At 41.1% G+C, this 19405-nt stretch overlaps 1 protein-coding gene across 7 annotated transcripts in view; it reads right to left on the minus strand.

Moving 5' to 3' along the window:
- Positions 1 to 2771: 2771 nt before the first annotated feature.
- LRRC8D (leucine rich repeat containing 8 VRAC subunit D) overlaps positions 2772 to 19405 on the minus strand; it is a 122730-nt gene continuing 106096 nt past the window's right edge. For 6 of the 7 annotated variants that reach the window (XM_084872316.1, XM_084872310.1, XM_084872314.1 and 3 more), the window contains one exon: positions 2772 to 5724. In XM_084872316.1, the coding sequence (XP_084728442.1) occupies positions 3146 to 5722 (2577 nt within the window). In that variant the 5' untranslated portion in view covers positions 5723 to 5724 and the 3' untranslated portion in view covers positions 2772 to 3145. Of the gene's footprint in view, positions 5725 to 16227; positions 16300 to 19405 lie in introns of all 7 variants that reach the window. The other variant, XM_084872315.1, reaches the window with a different exon arrangement.

A 19405-nucleotide genomic window follows, 5' to 3' on the forward strand; every position in this document is an offset into this window, starting at 1 on the left:
GCCCACCGGGGCCACAAAGGGGCCACTTCTTTGTGTCGCAGTCACAAGTTAGAGGACATTTAAAAACTGTTTTCCAGGGTTTCTTTCTTTCCTTTTTCTTACCCTCCTTTTTCTGTTCATGAAAGGGGCTTTTTGTCAGTACAGCCTTTGTTTGGAGATCCAGTTGATAAAGGGACCATTTTATTGGAATGAATTACTGACGCAAGCGCTGCCAGCAATCTCAGGGAGAGGACAGCACTCTGGCTTTCATTCAGCAAGGTGAAAGGGAACAACCACAGGGCGTCGGTCTCAAGGGCACTTGGGAGTCTGCTGCCATCAGCAACTTGGGAGTTGAGTTGCTGGTCAAAACAGAGTCCAGGGGAGGCGGCCAGAGAAAGTGGTCAAACGGTCAAGACTTGAAGGCCAGGACTTATAGAGAACGAACTCTTTCTACCTGTTATTAAGTTTCCGCCACAGAGAATGTGGTCCCTGTAATACTTTCAGCTTATGTTCAAAAAATACTCCCCGTTGAGCCAATTGAAGGCTGAGGGAACAAAGTCAAACAGGAAAAGTAAACCAGAAAATAATTTTCTTCAGAGGAAGCTCAAGGGCCTTTGAAAAAAAAAAGATAATAAAAAACACCAGTCAGCCACAACGTGTACATTCTATGTCTCTGTCTGGTGCGTGCGGTGCCAACATGAATTTGTGGATACCTGGGGTGGACAGTATATTTGGGCTCCTAATTTAATCTGCTGTTTTGTTGAAACTCCCAAGACGTAGAACCTTTAAAGTTTGTTAGATGAATCAGCATTCCCTAGGAAACTGCTTTTAGAATATTGCTACTTGCAAACAGTGGCAAGGAATGCAGCATTTAAATCAATTGACCATGAACTCTTCAGAGTTCAAGGAAATCATTAGGGGCTGATAAGGTGCACAGAAGGCTTGGTATGGAGAAAAGGTACCCTTTGGTATTGTTTGGGGGCATGTAACACCAATCTGTTCTAAGTGGCTGAACCCCAAGTACTGATTACAAAACAGGTGCCTACAGGCAGCTGGCGGTGGCCAAGTCTTCTGCTCCTACGGTGCTGCCCTCTGAGCTAGCAGTGGCTGGCCTGCCACTTGTTCCCTTCAAGTACAACATGCTCTTGTTTTAAGAAAGGAAGCCAAGCCTCCTCGTCTGTAAAGCAAGGATCATAAGATTTGGCCTCGTGACCTCACAAGCCAGACAGTGTGACATCCCTCTGAAAATGCTGTACCCGTTTCTGGTGGTGGCATTAGCAAGCAGGGCGAACAGTGCCCTGTAAGGCTGTGGGACGGCCATGGCCAGGAGTGTTTACAGCAGAGTTTGTGAAGTGCAAAACTTCCCTGAAGCCCCTCTTTAACTATCTTTGCCCCCATCCCAGCTGTTATTCATTCAATGCAGATTCCATAAATAATCTGTGCTACAATCATTTTGTATTATTTGCACCGAATCCCCAGTTCCTTGAACTGGCTAAGCATAGAGTAGGCACATCATCAATACTGGTGATTATATTAATGAATGCTGAGAGAAAAGGTATAATACACAGGAGAGAATTTGTTCATCCCCCACATTTACCACTGCCTTCCGTCTACAGCTGGACTTTTGGAATCTTCCCCTCTACCCCAAGTCTTTCAGGAGAGGGCGTGGTTAGGGTGCTGGGTCAGTTCCTCAATGAGCCGCAGGGCAGAGGCTTCCCCCTGGGAGGCTACTTCTCCACGTCCTTACAAGCTGCGCAGCAGGTAAAGGTTCACCACCACTGGCAACAGGCCGGTACCCCCCGAGTTCAGATCTTCGGGAGAAAAGCAGGGTTGGGAGCCATCTTTTCACATTCCCTGCAACATCCTTCCAGCCATCGAAGGTGTGACAAGAGAACGCCCCGTGTTTCATTAAGTGACTTGAGTCTTATGTAGAGAGGATACTACTTTGCCATCCAGAGTGCCAGACACTTCTGTCTTGGAAAAACACTCCCCCAGAAAGGCCTATGAAATGCTTGCCAACCAAGACGTAAACAGGTGGCAGGGAAGTTTTTGATTTTCCGAAATGGATTTAGACACTTTGTAAGTTAAATAAGGAAGGAAAGCTGTAAATTAAAATGGACATTGTGCCTGCATTTCCCCGGGTATGACCCCTCCTGCCTGCAGACAAACACAGGAAACACAGCCTGTCACTAAAATGAGTATGGAAAGTTAGGAGTTTTCCAACCCAATGAAGTACAAGTTCTTCCCGCCCCTCCCCAACAGCGAACACAGGGCAAAAAATTAAATAAGACTTACTTTGATTCTGTGTTATCTTCCAAAAGGTGATAGACAGTGGAAGGTTGTTAATCATTAAGTCATTAAAAATTCTATGTTGTTTGTAATCAGACAAATTTATTTTTAAAAAACATTTTCTATTTATTGGTAACCCTATATTATTGGTAGAAAAATGCACCATATAATCATAACTCCAGGCTATGGGAAAACAGCTATTACTAAGAGGAATGCTATTTTCTATTATTTTTTTTGGTCATTATTTATTCTTTAAAAATAAACAAAGCCACACACCTTTACCGAATGCTAGACTTTTGAGAGTGTAAAATCTATAAAATGGGATTCTCAGAAACAAGTTGTACCAGCTGAATATTTTAAGAAGTGCTTATTTAAGGTGCTTAAAATTAAAACAGGAAAGGAATCAATATTTCAGCAAATCTATATTTAAAAAGCTTGGACCTGATATGTCTTTAGTGGTCTAAGTTAAAGCAAAGTAAATCAAGACACCTCAATAAAGGTGATATAGTAAGAAAATGTCAATTTAATCATTTACTTAGCAGGCAAGCAATTTGTAAACATTCAGTAGCGGCAGCATCCAAGTTACAAACAATTTAAAAAGAAACCAAGATTAGTGATTATACTTCTTGCTTCCCTTTCCCCAAAAGAAAAAGAAAAAAAAAAAAAAAGAGGAAAGATTTGGAAATGAATGACTTAAAACACTACAAACATTGAACATTCAGTTATGTCTTCTATCAGCCTTCTATGCATCCTCTCTGTGTTTTATTTTTAAAGATGTGTCTACTCCTAAAACGCATTATTTTGCAATAACTTGTACGTGAGCATTTGCAATCTAGGAAGTTGTTCCTGCACATGGATGTGCACGTATTATCTCAGTTTAGATCCCATTTGCAAAGGGGACGTTTGTGTCTTGATTCAATGCTTCTTTGACTTCGAGTGGCAGGGTGTCAAAAAGGTGATCTTCCACCACAAGCCCGCTTTTCTTGAGCAGGCGACACTGGCCCAGCTGGGCTGGCAGGCGGTCCAGGCAGTTGCCCTTCAGCTCCAGCTGGGTGAGCTGGGAGAGCTGACCAATTTTGTCGGGGAGGGAGGAGATGCAGTTTTGCCCCAGATTCAAAGTCCTCAACTTCACGCATTTAAACAATTGTTTTGGCAGGAGGTCCACTTTGTTCCCAGTGATATGCAAATGCTGCAGGTTCTGAAGCAATCCTATTTCTATTGGAATCATTGAAATGTTGTTGTAGCTTACGTCTAAGCATCTGAGTTTCTGTAAACTAAACACTGCCACGGGTAAGGATTCGAGCTTGTTGTTGGAGAAATAAAGGGACTCCAAGTTTTTGACATGGGTGATGGAGGGAGGAATGGTAACAATCTTGTTATGCCACAATTTCAAACAAGTCAGTCGTTTTAGGTGCTGGAAACTGATGATTTCTTCAATTGTGCGTATGTTGTTTGATTTTAAATCCAGTTCCTGCAAATTAGAAAGGCTGAAAATTGCATGTGGAATTCTCTCTAGCTCACAGTTCTGGAGCTCGAGCTCGGCGACATTCATCATCTTCTTAAGGCTGTTCAGTACCAAGAGTTTAGTGCCGTCATTATGAATGACTAACTTGGTGAGGTGGGGAGCCACATCTGTGATGTTGGAGGGAACTTTGGTCAAATTGCTCTTCACGTTGAGAATCTTAAGGTGCCGCAACTCTCGGAGAGATTCAAGTCCTATCATCTTATTGTTCTCAGAGTTCAAATTGCCTATCAAGTACAACTCTCGAAGGTTTTTGAGCAAATAGACCCAGGCAGGAATTTCAGCCACATCGGTGAACTTCACGTGAAGGCATCTCAAGTGATCTCGGAGAAAGCTAAACGCAGTCTGTTCCACTTTCGCAGGGCAGTGGCAGAGGTGAAGTTCTTGGAGATTAGTCATTTGAGAGATCTTAGCAGGAATTTTAGCTTCTGGAATCAGTTCGAGTTTGAGCACATCCAGGTCTGTGAGGTCGAAGACGGCATCGGGCACGCCCGACAGCATGAACAGATGCAGCTCCTGCTTGTCCTGGGCGTTGCGGGACACGTGCTGCCTGAGTTTTTCGAATGTCCACTCGTGGTTCAGACTAATTTCCCTAAGTTTATTTTCACTGACTTCTGACAAGAACACACCAAAGCGCTTGGAATACAGCTGGTCGTACTGGTCTACCATGTGCAGAAGGAATGCGAAATCGTTTTTGACATCTGGAATGTCGCTGAAGCTGCTCTCTTCTCGGACTTTTTCAAAAGAATATTCTTTTAAAGGGATCCTGAATAGCCAGAAGAGAGTGTAGAGGCAGATAAAACCGTACACACAAATAATGGAGATGTAGCTGATGAGCAGCTTTTTCAGCATGTAAGCCATGTTGTGGGTGCACTCAAAAACCTCGTAACCGGTCAGGTGCTCGACTTTCGGCTTGCAGACGTGCTCAAAGCTGATTGCGTTGACGAAGTTTGCTGTATAGCAGAGGATAAAAATGAACTTGGCAGTTTTGATAACTGTTTGGACCACATAGAGTTTATAAATCAAGTCACTGTCTTCCACATGGGCACGGAACTTCCTCACCTTCTCAAACAGGGCCTTGGCCTGTTCTCCGTCTTTCTTATCCAGGATGGTCATGCTAGGGACTTCAACCACGGGCTTCTCGGCCGAAAATTTGAAGCCAGTTTTGTTGATCATCGGGGTACTGGCGCTGGGACTCCCTTCGTCACTGCTGGTGGACACATGCTTTGGTAGAGTCTGGGCACCTGTTATTCTCTGCTTGTTTTCCTCCGAGTCTTCGCACGCTGTCTCGGACAACGCTTTTGTAGTCCAAGGAGATTCAAAGCATTTTCCTAATATTGAAACAAAATGTTCTACTTTCGAGCACGTTTTGGGATATTTGAACCAAAAGTTGCTACTGACCATGAGAATAATAGTATGTATAAGAGCAAGGTATGGAAAGTACTTAGAATACCACGGAAGGGCCAGATGGTAACACATTTGATTAATAAATACATATTGCTGAAAATCCAAGTTTGTTTTCCGGCCTGTTGGATCTCTCTTCTCTTTCTTTGCCTCCTGATTTGGAACTGTGGGATCTGGGTGAGGATATGTGGCTCTGAGAGGTATGTCAGGTGTCACAGCAGATGTGTCAAAGGAAATGTCACTTGTCACCCGCTCATGTTGGTCTTGGTCAGTGGTTGTGTCCATCTTCGGGACATTGGTGGTAACGTCGACATTTCCTGGTGGTGTCTGTGCCTTTGAATTTACAGGAGATGGCAATACTGGCAAGCAGACCACCTGATCTTTGGTAAGTTGCATGGTTCCTGCAAAGATGGCTACCATCAGCATAACGACAGCCAAGTAATCCATAAACACGTCCCACCATGGTTTCAGGATTCGGTAAGTTGGCTGAATGTCATTAAGCGAAGCAACTTCCGCAAGGGTAAACATTCCTAGAAAACAAGCAAAAGGCATGATTACAGAGATGCATGTGAAAGCATTAAGTGAGAAAAAGCTTTCACTTGCTCCACACTAACTTTTCCTATCTTTTTAACCAAGACAGGTAGTATGGTAGAACATGAACTTAAAAGGAAGATCACTGAGAAAAATGGTGATTTGTCATACTAGTTCTTTTCTCCTAGTCCACAAGGATAAAAAAAGGGGGGGGGGAGGGGGGGAGTAAACTGCCTCCTAGGTAAGAAATAATGATAATCTGCCCCAGGTCTATGGTGATTAGAGTAGAAAGCAGGGGATAAAAATTAGAGAGCTCTTTACTTAGGAGACAGAATTGGAAGGCCTGCAACATGCTGGACCTTGAAGAAAGATATGAGAACAGGATGTTGTGGACTGGACTAATTTAAGGTTGAGAATGAAGTTCTTAGGTAGAGGGGTGGGATGATTTCTACTGTACAAGCCAAAATGAAGAGTCTGGATCTACCATTAAGCTCTGGATAGCCTGTGGACCAGTCCCAGACCTACCACTTACAAATGGTGTGATTCTCCAAGCCTTATATTTTTCATCTGTAACAAGGGGATGATAACTGCTAAGGGTTGCTGGGAAGCTTAAATTAAGACATGATTGCAAAGCTCTTAGCACAACCTCTGGCCACAAGTATTTGTTAGCTCTTTACATCAGTTTAGCTCCTACCACCCTGGTGGAAATGTCCCACGGATGGCTGAAATTAAGGTCTAGAGTGTAAGAGGAGTCTTAGTCTAGATACTTGAGATTTATCAATGTATGCAGCTGAAACTCTGGCCCTTGTCGGAGCACCAATGGAATACATGTGGAATGAGAAGAGGGCCAAAGACACAGGTGGGCATGGAATGATCAATGATGACACGAAGTCAGGACTAATGAGACCTTTAATCTCTGCCAAGGCTGATGACCCCAGCAGTAATGAAGAAAATTATGGTGCCAGGACACTAAAGAATGTAGGTGCCATTTACTAACAGCTGCCAGCGTTACAGTCCTGAAACTGGTTATACAAATAATATGGTACAAGGACAATCATTCTAAAAGTAACCAAGAAAAATGGAATGCTTATAGTGACAAGTAATGGGACTGGGCTTCTATAAGCATGGATGGAAAACAAATTATATCTTCTTGAATTTGAAAATTTCAACTTCTTTTAAAAAAAAAATATTTTATTGATTTTTTACAGAGAGGAAGGGAGAGAGAGAGAGAGAGCTAGAAACGTTGATGAGAGAGAAACATCGACCAGCTGCCTCTTGCACACCCCCTACTGGGGATGTGCCCGCAACCAATGTACATGCCCTTGACCAGAATCGAACCTGGGACCTTTCAGTCTGCAGACCGACGCTCTACCACTGAGCCAAATCGGTTCTGGCTGAAAATTTCAACTTCTTGAAAACAACATTACCCCATTCTGCCTTCTCAGGAAGTTCTTAGGTTCCAATAATTGTATGAAAAAGGATTTACATAATTAATATAAAACAAAAAGTTAAAAAGCAAGGAGAGCACCCCAGGTTCTGGGAATGCACTTGTTTGTTGAATAAAGGACAGAAGATAGGTTTTTATCTATGCATGCAAAAGCTGCCCCAAGTGCAGTGTAGAAAAGAATTCTGAGGCTGGCGCTTGCTTCAGTGGGAAGCAGTATTATGGCTGATTACTGGTGTCTCTCCTGGAATGACAAAATGTTGAGTGGTGGCATCAGCACTTTTTATTCTGCTTGTTCTATTTTATATTATGTCTTATTTTCTCTGAAACTTTCCCACACAACTAGTACTTTACAGAGCAGGTGCATAGTGTTTCCTAATAAAAGACAACAAATATCTTTTTCATTATCATAGCAATTCTGATATGATAAGTTATTGTTTAAGTGAAAGAACTCTGAACACATCTCAACTACTTATATTTGTACTTATATTTTCTGAAAATTGCTAGGAATTGCATTTCCAGACTTCAGGACTTATGTGTGAAATGCCCTGCACCCAGTCTTCTTTGTAAGAAATTACTATAGAGGAGGGACAAAGAAAAAGAAATACGTGTACCTCAGTAGAGTAAGTGGCAGATAACATCCCCACAGGAATCTTGCTTATGAGCGGGTTGGGGATTTAAGCAGGAAGCAAGGCTATTAGAATGCACGGTGGGCCAATTTAAATGAGAAACAGTTCCACTACGCGCCATGTGAGCTTTTTAGTCCTTATCTATTGTAGAAGTACAACACAGCACCCAGCCAGAGGTTACAGAATGATCCTTGCTTCATGTACAGAAACTGGAGAACACACCCCAAACAGGTGTATTCCTTGCAAAAAAGAAACTTCATATGGTCCCATCAGGAACCATGGTTTTAAAGGTCCGTCAATATGGATGCTAGCAAAAATAGATTTTGGGGAGTACATATTTCTTTCTAATGGGATTTTTTTCTTCGCTCTTCAAATAGCTGTACCGGGCTCTAGAGAAGCCAGGATGTTTGGGCTGGAGGCTGAGGGAGCAGGGAATTTTCAAAGTCACTGTACTGAGAATGTTGGTTACTTATCTATTAAGCCTTGATTACTATAACTGCTTTCTCTGCCTCCAGCCTTGATCTCCTTCAACTCACCTTTCACCTGCTACTGTTCCTTTGGTGAAAACACCTCTCCTCTTCAGACTCCCTGCTCTAGGTTGATAACTTCTTCCAGTTTCTCCAACCAGCCATTCTTCCTACACATTGTTTCCTCGGCCTGGAACACTCCCTCCCCACTCTCCTCCACGAGGCTATCAAGTTCCTGTCGCTTTCCCCAGGAACCTTCCCTGACCCCTTGTCTGGGTGAGGCGCTTCTCTGCCCATCACAGCCCTTCTCCCTCTGTGGTAGAACCAACTGTGTACCTGTCTGACCCCCACTAGATTACAAGCTCAATGAGGACAGGGACCGTGTTCCTCTCCTTTATTGCTATGTAGCAATGCCTGACACAATCGATGAAAGAATGTATGAACTCCTGGCAATCATTATCATCATCATTCTCAACATTCCTCAGGAACACTTATTAACTATTTCCATAGGGTATTGGGCAGAAGAGCATTTTCTTAAACTTCATTGCCACCACAAAGCAATCTGGGCCCACACAAGAATAAAAACTCCAAGCCAGGACTCAGAATAAAAGCAAATACCTACACAGATAATAATTTAATAAAAAAAAAAGAAAAAGAAAAAGAAAAAAATAAATAAAAAAATAAAATAAAAACAAATACCTAAAGAACCCTACAGCAGAGAAAGTGTGGGGTTCCCTGTGACCAGTGACACTGTACAGCTGTCAAAGCTTTGATGGTGGTTTTCAAACACTTCATATTTGGGTCAGGCTTTGCTTCCAGGAGAGAGAGGAGGAAGAAGAAAGAGGTAAAAGACGGGGGCAGAGAACACAGTAGTAGAGTAACTTCACACCAAACCCCCAACAGTTGCCAGCTCAGCCCCCACATCCCAAAGGTGTCAAGGGCTGGAACAACAGAGCCCAGCTTCTGAAAACCACGCCTTAGGGGGCCCTTCTTCCAGCACGCTGTCTACTCTGCACTCCCCACCAAACCAAGGGCACATGCCCCTGCCATCTCCTCCAGCCCAATTCCTTTCTTCTTTCTGCCCAGTTCTTACTTATTCTTCAAGTTCCAGCTCAAGCACTGCCTCCTTCTCCAAGCTCCTATCGTCCTATGTGATAATGACCTGTTCCAATGTTGGTCTCCTCAATGAGATCTGGAGCCCCTGGGGGCAGACACTATGGCTATTTGCCTTTGTATACACCATGCCCTACTCTCCCCTGGAAGACAGGGAGGGTGTTTAGTGATGGTGATGATGAAAGCAGTTATCATTTATCATCTTCCTTCTAGGTACCAACCCCTGTAAAAGGACCTTTACATCTGACATAATCCCCTGCTTCTGTGCATTCTGCATTGCTGAAAATGAATATATTAAAGGTTAGTTTTAGGTTTCGGGGCTGAGGGAATGGTCCTATTTCCAAACGCCATGCAATATTATATAAAATCCACCAGAACTTCTAGAATTAAAAGGACAGATAATACCAAGTGCTGGACAGGCTATGGTGCAATCAGAACTCTTAAACATTGCTGGTGGGAGTGTGAACTGGTGTCAACATATTGGGAAACTTTGGGGTCCGTTATCTACTAAAACTGTATATATGTATTACTCTATGACCCTGCAGTTCTTCTGCTAAGTATAGACCCGCGAGAAATACAAATACTAACCAAAAGACATGTAAAAAGCATTCCCAGTAACACCATTTGCTACAGCCCTAAAATGGAAGCTATCCAAATGCCCATCAACAGTAGAATATAAAACAAAATGTGGAATATTCACAAAATGGAATATTGGGCAGCAATGAGACTCAATGATCTGGTTACATGCACATGGGTATGGTCATTTTATAAAATGCCATCTGTACACTTAGGCTATGTGCCTTTTTTTTTTTTTTTTTTTTTTTAGTATGTATGCTTTAACTCCAATATTATTTCAAAAAATATACAAAAGAAGCTGCAGCAGAAACAGCTGCCCTAGGAATGTGCTGTGGCATCAGACTGAGGCTTTGCCTCCCCCCCATCCCAAGGTGCACCCAGGCTGGCTGGGGTCACAGGTCAGGGAGCCTGTGCTCCTCCTCCTTGCTGTCTACCTCTCCAGCCCAAGAGAAGAGGCCCGCTCTCTCTGGAGGACAAGGAACTGAAGCTGTCACAGAAAAGAGGTGCGGAAGCATGTACGTACAAAGTACAAAAGCTCCGGCTGCTAACAGGTGAATGTATTCAGGTGGAACACAAGTGGAACGCTGCCTGAATTCCGTCTGACCTTCACAACAGTACTCGAAGCTGCCAAAGCGTTAGTACTTTCCCTTGACAGATAAAGAAATAGGCTTGCAGGAGTTAAGTTGTGCAAGTCAAATAATTAGTGGTGGAGTCTGGACTTAAAATCTCATTTAAGGTCAAATGACTTGTTCTTTCTACCAGATTATACTGCGTCTCTTTTTTACTTGTCATGTTATCAGGGCTTTACGTTTGCAAATTACTTTCCTATAAAACATCTCAACTTATTCTCACAATAACTGGACGAACGAGGCATTATCCTTGCCGAAAGTAGGAGGAGGCCTGAGGCACAAACAGCTTAAATGACCTTCCTGAGCTAATTAAGTGAGAGAGCTAACAGGACCTTTCGTCTCCCCGTCTTTTTCTCTACCCCACAGTCACCCAATGGCTGTTCTGTTGATTACGGGCTGGCTGTGGAAGGACTGACCTTCTCACTGTAATGCTTAGCTTTGAGGACACAAAGGAATTAAGTTATGTAATCACCCCCTTCCCTAGGACAACCTTTCATGCATCCACTCAGAACTCAGGTCGCCATGGTGGGGAGTACAGAAACGATGTGGCCTAGCCCTTGCCCTCAGCAAGCCCCCCAGTCTAACGAGGGTGAAAAGCAGTTCAGCGTGCTATTCCAACAGGGTAAGAAAGTCGCTCTGATCTGGTTAATACCAAGTACAGGAGAGGCACAGGGCTGGGCAAACCTACGTCTGCATTTGGTAAGGGGGAGGGTTTCACAGAGAGATGGTTTTTAAGCTGACACCTGAAAGAGGGGGACTCTTCATGGGGTGATGGGGAAAGTAAGGAATACAATTTTAGCAGGAAAAAAAATGGCAAAAGCCAAGGCATAGAGCCAGGAAAGAAATTATGTGTTACAGAAACTGAGTGAATTAAGCGTTACTGTTGCCCAATAGTAGGAGGAGGCCTGAGGCACAAACAGCTTAAATGACCTCCCTGAGCTAATTAAGTGAGAGAGCTAACAGGACCTTTCATCTCCCAGGCTTTTTCTCTATCACACAGTCACCCAATGGCTGTTCTAACGTTACTCACTATATTAGTGTAGTATGTCCTTGTACAGACACCACATCTTGTGGGTACATCAGTAGATAGAAACTAAGGCATGGATGATTCACCTGCAGTCTTAAGGAAGTGCTGGGGGTCCTAACGCAGGAAACCAGTGCTTTTCTACAATGTCAGCCTCTGACAAGCTCTTATCTCTAACAAGGGACTTCAATTAATGTGTGTTATCCTATTTGAATCATCAAAAGCTGGGTAAAAACTTCCTGCCTTCCACCCAGGGGGTGTTTCAACCATCAGCTGAATTAAAGACAAAGTAGCACTTTGAAAATAAAAGTTGCCTTTCATATAAATGTGTATAAGTGTGTGTATAAAGTATATTAAATATGTCCATATACTAAGGTATATTAAGTACATTATGATCTTCAAGTGACTTTCTAACATGGAAGTCAAGGGGAGGGCAGACCAGTATTTAGCTTTCCAAATCCTGTACCTTAAGGTTGGATCTCTTTAGTGAATCAGGTCCCAGAATGACTATAAATGGTTATCAGGGTGATCTTTTCCTTCATTTTGTTAACTTGAGGAAGGCACACTTAGTATATATTAGCTGCAGACATTCTTTGGGTTCTCCTTTATGATATGCCTGTTGTAAAGAACTTAAAGAATTACATTACCTGGAAGTGGATTTCACATTCTATGGCACATGTGAAAACCAGTTTTCTTTCTTTCTTTCTTTCTTTCTTTCTTTCTTTCTTTCTTTCTTTCTTTCTTTCTTTCTTTCTTTCTTTCTTTTTTTTTATATATATTGTATTTTATTGATTTTCTTACAGAGAGGAAGGGAGAGGGACAGAGAGCTAGAAACATGGATGAGAGAGAATCGTTGACCAGCTGCCTCCTGCACACACCCTACCGAGGATGTCCCCACAACTAATGTACATGCCGTTGACTGGAATCGAACCTGGGACCCTTCAGTCCACAGACTGACACTCTACCACTGAGCCAAACTGGTTTCAGCTTAATTTTCTTGTAAGCAAACATTTTTTCAAGGAAGTCAAGGATGCTTTTTATACTAGACCTGAAAGGGGGAAGTTACTGGACTTTGGCTGGACAAGGATGAATCAGAAAATCAGAGATTGAATCTAAATTCTTTTATGATATATAATTCTGTTTTCTTATCAGAAAGTATGGCCATTAATAATGGAATAAACCAATAACCAACAGCCAAGTTCAAAATCAGATGCTATGATGGCTGGATAACCCCATGAATATACGAAAAACACACTTTTATGGTATATCCATTATCCAAATGGAGTTGTTAAAATTTAAAAGCTAGATGTTAATCTTTATTTTACTGCTTAAACTGTCTTTTCAACAGAAATAGGATAGTGAAAGTAGATAGGGCTTGTAGATATTCATGCCAGACTACATGCTAAGTATTAATATGTTTTAAAATGATTGCTTTGTTGTTATAATTATATTGAACCAGTTCTGGAAAAATTTTTTTTTTTTTTAGCATTTTACTTATCCTCACTGAGTATGAGTATGCATGCCTCATCTATAAAATCTTCACAATACCCACCTTACAGGGTCATGTATTGAAAACACCCAGTTCACGCTCTGACACAAAGTAGGACCCCTCAAGATCTTTGCTGAATTCTGGTGTCAGAAAAAGAATCTTTGAGAAGAAAAGCAAGCCATCTTCATCAGTCTTTAACTGATGAGTAGGCCAATTTCTTGAATTTTGAACTAACATGTAACAGTATGTTCACAGAAGTAATCCTGAAATAAATGGTTGACATGAAACTGAGTTCAATTTCATTAATTATTTAAAAAATATTTCAATTAAAATAATGTTCTTTTTTTCAGGATGTGGCAAATTATAAAGAGCAGAGAACTTTTGATGCCAAGATACTTGGATTCAAATCTTTTTGCTCACGGTTACTAGCAGTGTAAATCTGGGTAATTTAGTGTCCATTGGAAAACACATTGAGTTTATTGAGATGTAGCAAAATTCTAGCATCTAAACAGAAAAATATGATCACCTATTTTAAAACTTTAAAAATAATTAGCCCCAGCTGCACTAGGAGGTTGCTTTTAATAACCCTATTTTAAAAACTAAAAATTGGCTTTGAAATATTATTTTTTTTACATTTCTTTATTGATGAAGGTGTTACATATGTGTCCTTATCCCTCCATTATCCCACCCCCCTCATGCCCTCACCCCCCTGGTGTCTGTGTCCATTGGTTAGGCTTATATGCATGCATACAAGTCCTTTGATTGATCTCTCCCCCTTACACCCACCCTCCCCTACCTTCCCTCTGAGGTTTGTGAAATGTTATTTAAAGAAAAGAGTTTACGGTATAAAGAAGCAATAGCTTGATTAAGCAATCTAATACATAATTTTTTTCAACATAGGTATGTGCTCCCTACTCAATCAAAAACCAATTTTCATTGTCTAAAATTGGCCTTTTAGGACAATTGGCTCCTTTGGCTTATTCATGAGCAAATGGGAGAAGACCCAAGAGATTGGTGAGGATCAAATTCTCAAATCCTTCACTGAATAAGCCAAACTCATAAAAAGGCAATAAATTACAACATCCCTATAAATAACCCTTTCTCAACATTCAATATAAACATAAGCATAAACACACTACATACACAGACACACACACTCATTCATGCATGTATGTGCATACACACCCACCATAGTCAATTCAGATACTAATAATTCATGTGGTAAAAAAAAAAAATGCATCATATGCAAAATTAGAACGATTCAGCTTTTTCCAAAAGAGCTCTGTTTTACTGGTATTATATAAGTATTAGCAGCTATGGATATTATAATTATGTAAGGTATTCTATAGCTGATATAATTCTATATACACATGAAATAATTCACTAGTGTTACTCCCTTGTGAAAGATTATGATAAGTTATTATCCTTTAAAAAATAGCTTTCTTCTACTACTACTTTGGTTTCCATACCTCAAAAATAATGGAAAAAATGTTTACAGAAAAACACCCCAGATTTTACAAAGCACTTCTCATAAAAAAATCTAACAAAAGCAGATTTCACGTTGGGCAAAATGCACCCATTTTGCTAATCTTCAAAAGCTTTTTATAAATCCATTCAATACCTGAAAGTAGAGAACTATAGAAAATTCAGAACTTGTGAAATATAAAAATAGCTTTACATACAAGTATATTTATTTTAGTGCTTGTATTTTAGTACCTATTTGGGGGTTCTCCTCTAGATTACTGCTATTCATGGAAGCAAATTTACTTCAAAGCTAAAGAACAGAACTGTAAATACATTTTAGTAGATCTAAGAAAAAACAGCTGAGGAATGAACAAAAATGTGTTAATACACTGTTGTGAATGTTCTTGCTTTTCTTCTGAATTCTAAAAGTGATGGCCCACATTTCAGAACTAGAAAATGAGATCCTGTTCACAAAACAATACAAAAGAGCCTCTAAATCAATGGCTTCCACATTTTATGCCACATACCAGAGTTTCTTCTACAAGTTATACTATCATTCCCTTACCACTCTGGCCAACAAAGTTTCACAAATGCTTCAGTACCTACATATCTCATTTAGCATACCCCCTACTAGGAACTTCATTTCCCTCCACAAATATTTACTGAGTATCTTCTATAGGCTAGATACAGGTATAGAAATAAGAAAGGGAATAATAATAATAATAATAATAATAATAATAAAAAAAATCATAGCTGTCCTTACTGAGGAAGCAGTCTAAAAGAAATATTCAGACCGAATTAATGGGCAATGATCTGATTAGCCCCTAAAAAGAGAGCTGACAGCTCATGGTCCTTATTCAAGGCTTCAGAGAAGCCCTAGCTGGTTTGGCTTAGTGGATAGAGCATCGGCCTGCGGACCAAAGGGTCCCAGGTTTGATTCCAATTGGGGGCATGTACCTTGATTGCAGGCTTCTCCACAGCCAGGGGCCTGGTCAGGGCATGTGCAGGAGGCAACCAACTGATGATGTGTTTCTCTTACATCAATGTTTCTCTCGGTCTTTCCCTCTCTCTAAAAGATCAGTGGAAAAATATCCTTAGGTGAGGATTAAAAGAAAACAAACAAACAAACAACAAACAAAGGCTTCAGAGAAGCCGCCCTAAATTCACAGGCAAGCCTTTGGTCAGCCCTTTATAATCCCAACTACCTTTAACCGGGTTTTCGAGGCAGCCAGTGGGACTTCTAAGAGGAGCTTTGCATTTCTAAATTTCCTGCTTCTTTCCATCTGTATGATAAACATCTTAGACCAAACCTTAGACCATTTTCCTTTTTAAGTTTACGTACCTTTAATGTGGTTTCTCTAGAGTGTGACTGGCATGTGTCTGAAATTGGGCTTAAAAAAAATGAACTGAAATGGAGCTCCCTGACATCCTAAGCAACTTCCCATGGTCCCGGGGAGTTTGCCACATTCTCTCGCAAACATCTTTGGGACAGAAACCCATGGATATCTGCTCTGCATACAAACCGCAACAGCCTCCCAGTCCATATCCCTGGTTTGTAAAGATTACTAGAAAGCACCTGAGTCCCTTGCCCTGGTGATCATCTTACTAACCCTCAAAAAAAGCTTCTCAGAGTTAGTAAGAGATACTCAGATATCAAAACAACATACCTTGGGTAAGTAGCAAATTTAGTTAAAAAGTCTCCGAATACTCGGCAGTTGTTAGGAGATCCTAGCCTGGGACTGAAAACGAATGCAGAGTTAGACAATGGCTGCTCCGGAGCCTGGCCCCTGTCTGCCTGTCTCCTTTTCTCCCTCCACCTGGGCCTAAATTTCTAACCTAAAGGGAGGAGAGTTTCTTTTATCTGGATCTGCATGTCCCAGGCCTGGCAAAGGACAAGCACTTAATAAATGTCTGTAATAGAATAAATCTCCCAGACCTATAACAGCATTCTAGGAGAATGTGCAGAAGTGTGAGCCAAATGCTGTCACTATCAATTACAGTGACATATAAGGTCACTATTAATTATGCCAAAGTCAAAAAGATCAGCTCTGATAGACATGCTTCAATGTCCAGACAGACAATGCTATAAAACTCTTTGAAATAGGCTATTCTGAAGGAAACTCATTCTGATGGACCATCTGTGCGCAGACTGGCTCACAGAGAAACATTCTACCAGAAAACCAAAAGACAAAGATAAGTGTGGGCACACCCTCCCCAGAAGATAAGACCAAGATCTGACCAGCACCATTTCAGCACACAGCCAGGCGACCTGCAGGGAGGAGTGGGGGGAAGGGAGGGCAGTGGCCCTGAGGGGCAGACTCCCTAAGACAGGGAAGCTGCCAGAGCCTCGGGCCTTCCTTCTCCTTTGTCCTCAAGGAGTTTCCTGCCCTTTCGCAAAAGTTCTGACCGTATCTAACTCCATGTGCAAAGTTTACCGGAGTCAATAAACACTTAAATCAGAATACCGTATCCACGTGTTGAGCAAGTGCCCAGAACCTGGGAAGTGCTCAATAAACTTGGCTGCTGCTATTATTCACTGCGTTGAAGAAGCCGTTTTATATACAAGAACCGGATAAAAACTCTTCTTGACCACTTAGTGCTAAGAGAAGTTTGTCTTTTGTGATGTACTGTTATAAAGAGCCATGGAATCCAGATGTTCTCCACTTACTTTTGGCTTCCAAGATATTTGGCTCAATTTTATGCAGACATGATAAGCCTAACCCTTAGCCTGAGTCTTCATTTAGTTATTCACTTACTCACCCCTCATCCATAAAATACTATATACCGTATACCCAAGTGTTAACACGATGCAAATTCCTAGAGAAAACATGGTGAGCAAACCGAGACACATTTCCTTTCTACAGACTGCACAGTGTGTAGGGTGGGAAATATTAATGAACTGAATATATAAAATGGTCAACTGAGAAGAGGTACCAAGAAGAGGGACAGGCCCAGGCGGATCAGCTGTGCGATGGAAGAAGATTCAACCTCAGGACCCCTCTCTTTAAAGGCCCCTTTTCAGGGCCCTGTACCTTTTTTTATAATTCTCACCTGAAGGATATGCTGAGAGAGAGAGAGAGGGAGAGAGAGGGAGAGGGAGAAGGAGAGGAGAGAGAGAGAGAGAGAGAGAGAGAGAGAGAGAGAGAGAGAGAGAGAGAGAGAGAGAGAGAGGGAGGGAGATATGAAGCCATGTGAAAGTTTTTGATGACCTCAAACTAAGGGGAGTGGGAAGCCATGGATATATTTTTAACTGAGATGGGAAATGGCCGAAAATCAGATTTGTCTCTCTAAAGATCACAGTGGGCCTAGTGTAAGGTTAGTGAGGGATGATGTGAGATTAGGAAGATGACTATTGCATTACTCTGGGCAAAGAATGGGAGTAAAGATATGACTGAGTGGTGAAGAAGGGAGTAAAATGGATATATTTATGAGCTAATAGGCTACAGAAATAATAACAGGACTTAATGGATTGTATGGGGAGGGTGAAGGAGATAAAGGTGTCCAGGATGACGCTAAGATTTCTTTTAATTCTCCACTTCATTGTTCCATACCCTTGTGCTTTTACATCCATTTTCATGGTTTTATTGAAATCAAATCTTTCCTCATAAGAAAAATACTTTTTTCCCCCATATATCTTCCTGAATCACTTTTTCTCCCCCCCAAAAAAATCCCTTTTAAAGCCTGAGATGGGGGTGGGGAGGTTCGAAGATTATAAGGGTTTAATGAGAGAGAAAAAAAGTGAACATATGTAATACTTTCAACAATAAAGATTTAAAAAATCCCCTTGAAGTAGTCAAATTGTATTTATAAGCCATCATATGCTTGGGCAAGGAAATGTATACGCTTAGGTAATTTTAAAAACATTACTTTAGTGCAATGATTTTTAACCAGGGTGTCACAGAATTTTAGTAATTAGTTTGTGTGTGCCATGAGATTAAAAAGGTTGAAAATCTCTCCTTTAAGGTTATCAACATTCAGATGATCAATAGCTATCTTTTTACAGTACTTCTGGGGTGAAACATACTTCTGAAACAAAAACAGTTCTGTCTTCATCTACATTTCGAGATGTGCAATGTAGTCAGAAGGAAGCCAGCCTATAACATCGTAAGAATTCTACGAAGTCTGTGATATTCATGTTAATAGAATCTGGTATCTGGAATAAACTAAAATACAAACTGGTAGAAAAACAAAAAACAAAGTAAAAAAAAAAAACAACAACACACCCTTCATTATATATTTTAGGGGAGACAGGGAAACACAGCATAGTTTAATTCTTTTTAGTCAATATTAAAATGAACTTATGTTTTCTAAGTACATAATAGCAAGCAGTGGGGTAGCAAAGATATGAGGGGTAACAGTATGAGAACAAAACCAAATGTTTTAAACTTGTACAAAGATAATCAAGAATTGGCATAATTCGCCAAGACCGGTTTGGCTCAATGGATAGAGCGTCGGCTTGGGGACTGAAGGGTCCCGGGTTCGATTCCGGTCAAGGGCATATCCCCAGTAGGGGGTGTGCAAGAGGCAGCTGATCGATGTTCTCTCTCATCGATGTCTCTAACTCTCCATCTCTCTCCCTTCCTCTCTGTACAAAATCAATAAAATATATTAAAAAAAAAAAAAAAGAATTGGCCTAATTTATGCACAAATAACCTAGAGTCTCTTTTTACTGAGCTAATAATCTTAAATAGAATTCAATTCTTAACAAGTAGGTAGCCAAATGGATAAGAATGTGACTTAAAGAGTTAGCCTGCCTACGTTTTCATAACTTTTTCACTTCTTCCCAATGCATCTATAAAAGGGAACACAAATAATGTCTCACATTACTAGTTGTGCAAACTTGGG

This window comes from Pipistrellus hanaki (assembly GCF_964339955.1).
Source record: "Pipistrellus hanaki genome assembly, chromosome: 2".
Taxonomy (NCBI): Eukaryota; Metazoa; Chordata; class Mammalia; order Chiroptera; family Vespertilionidae; genus Pipistrellus; species Pipistrellus hanaki.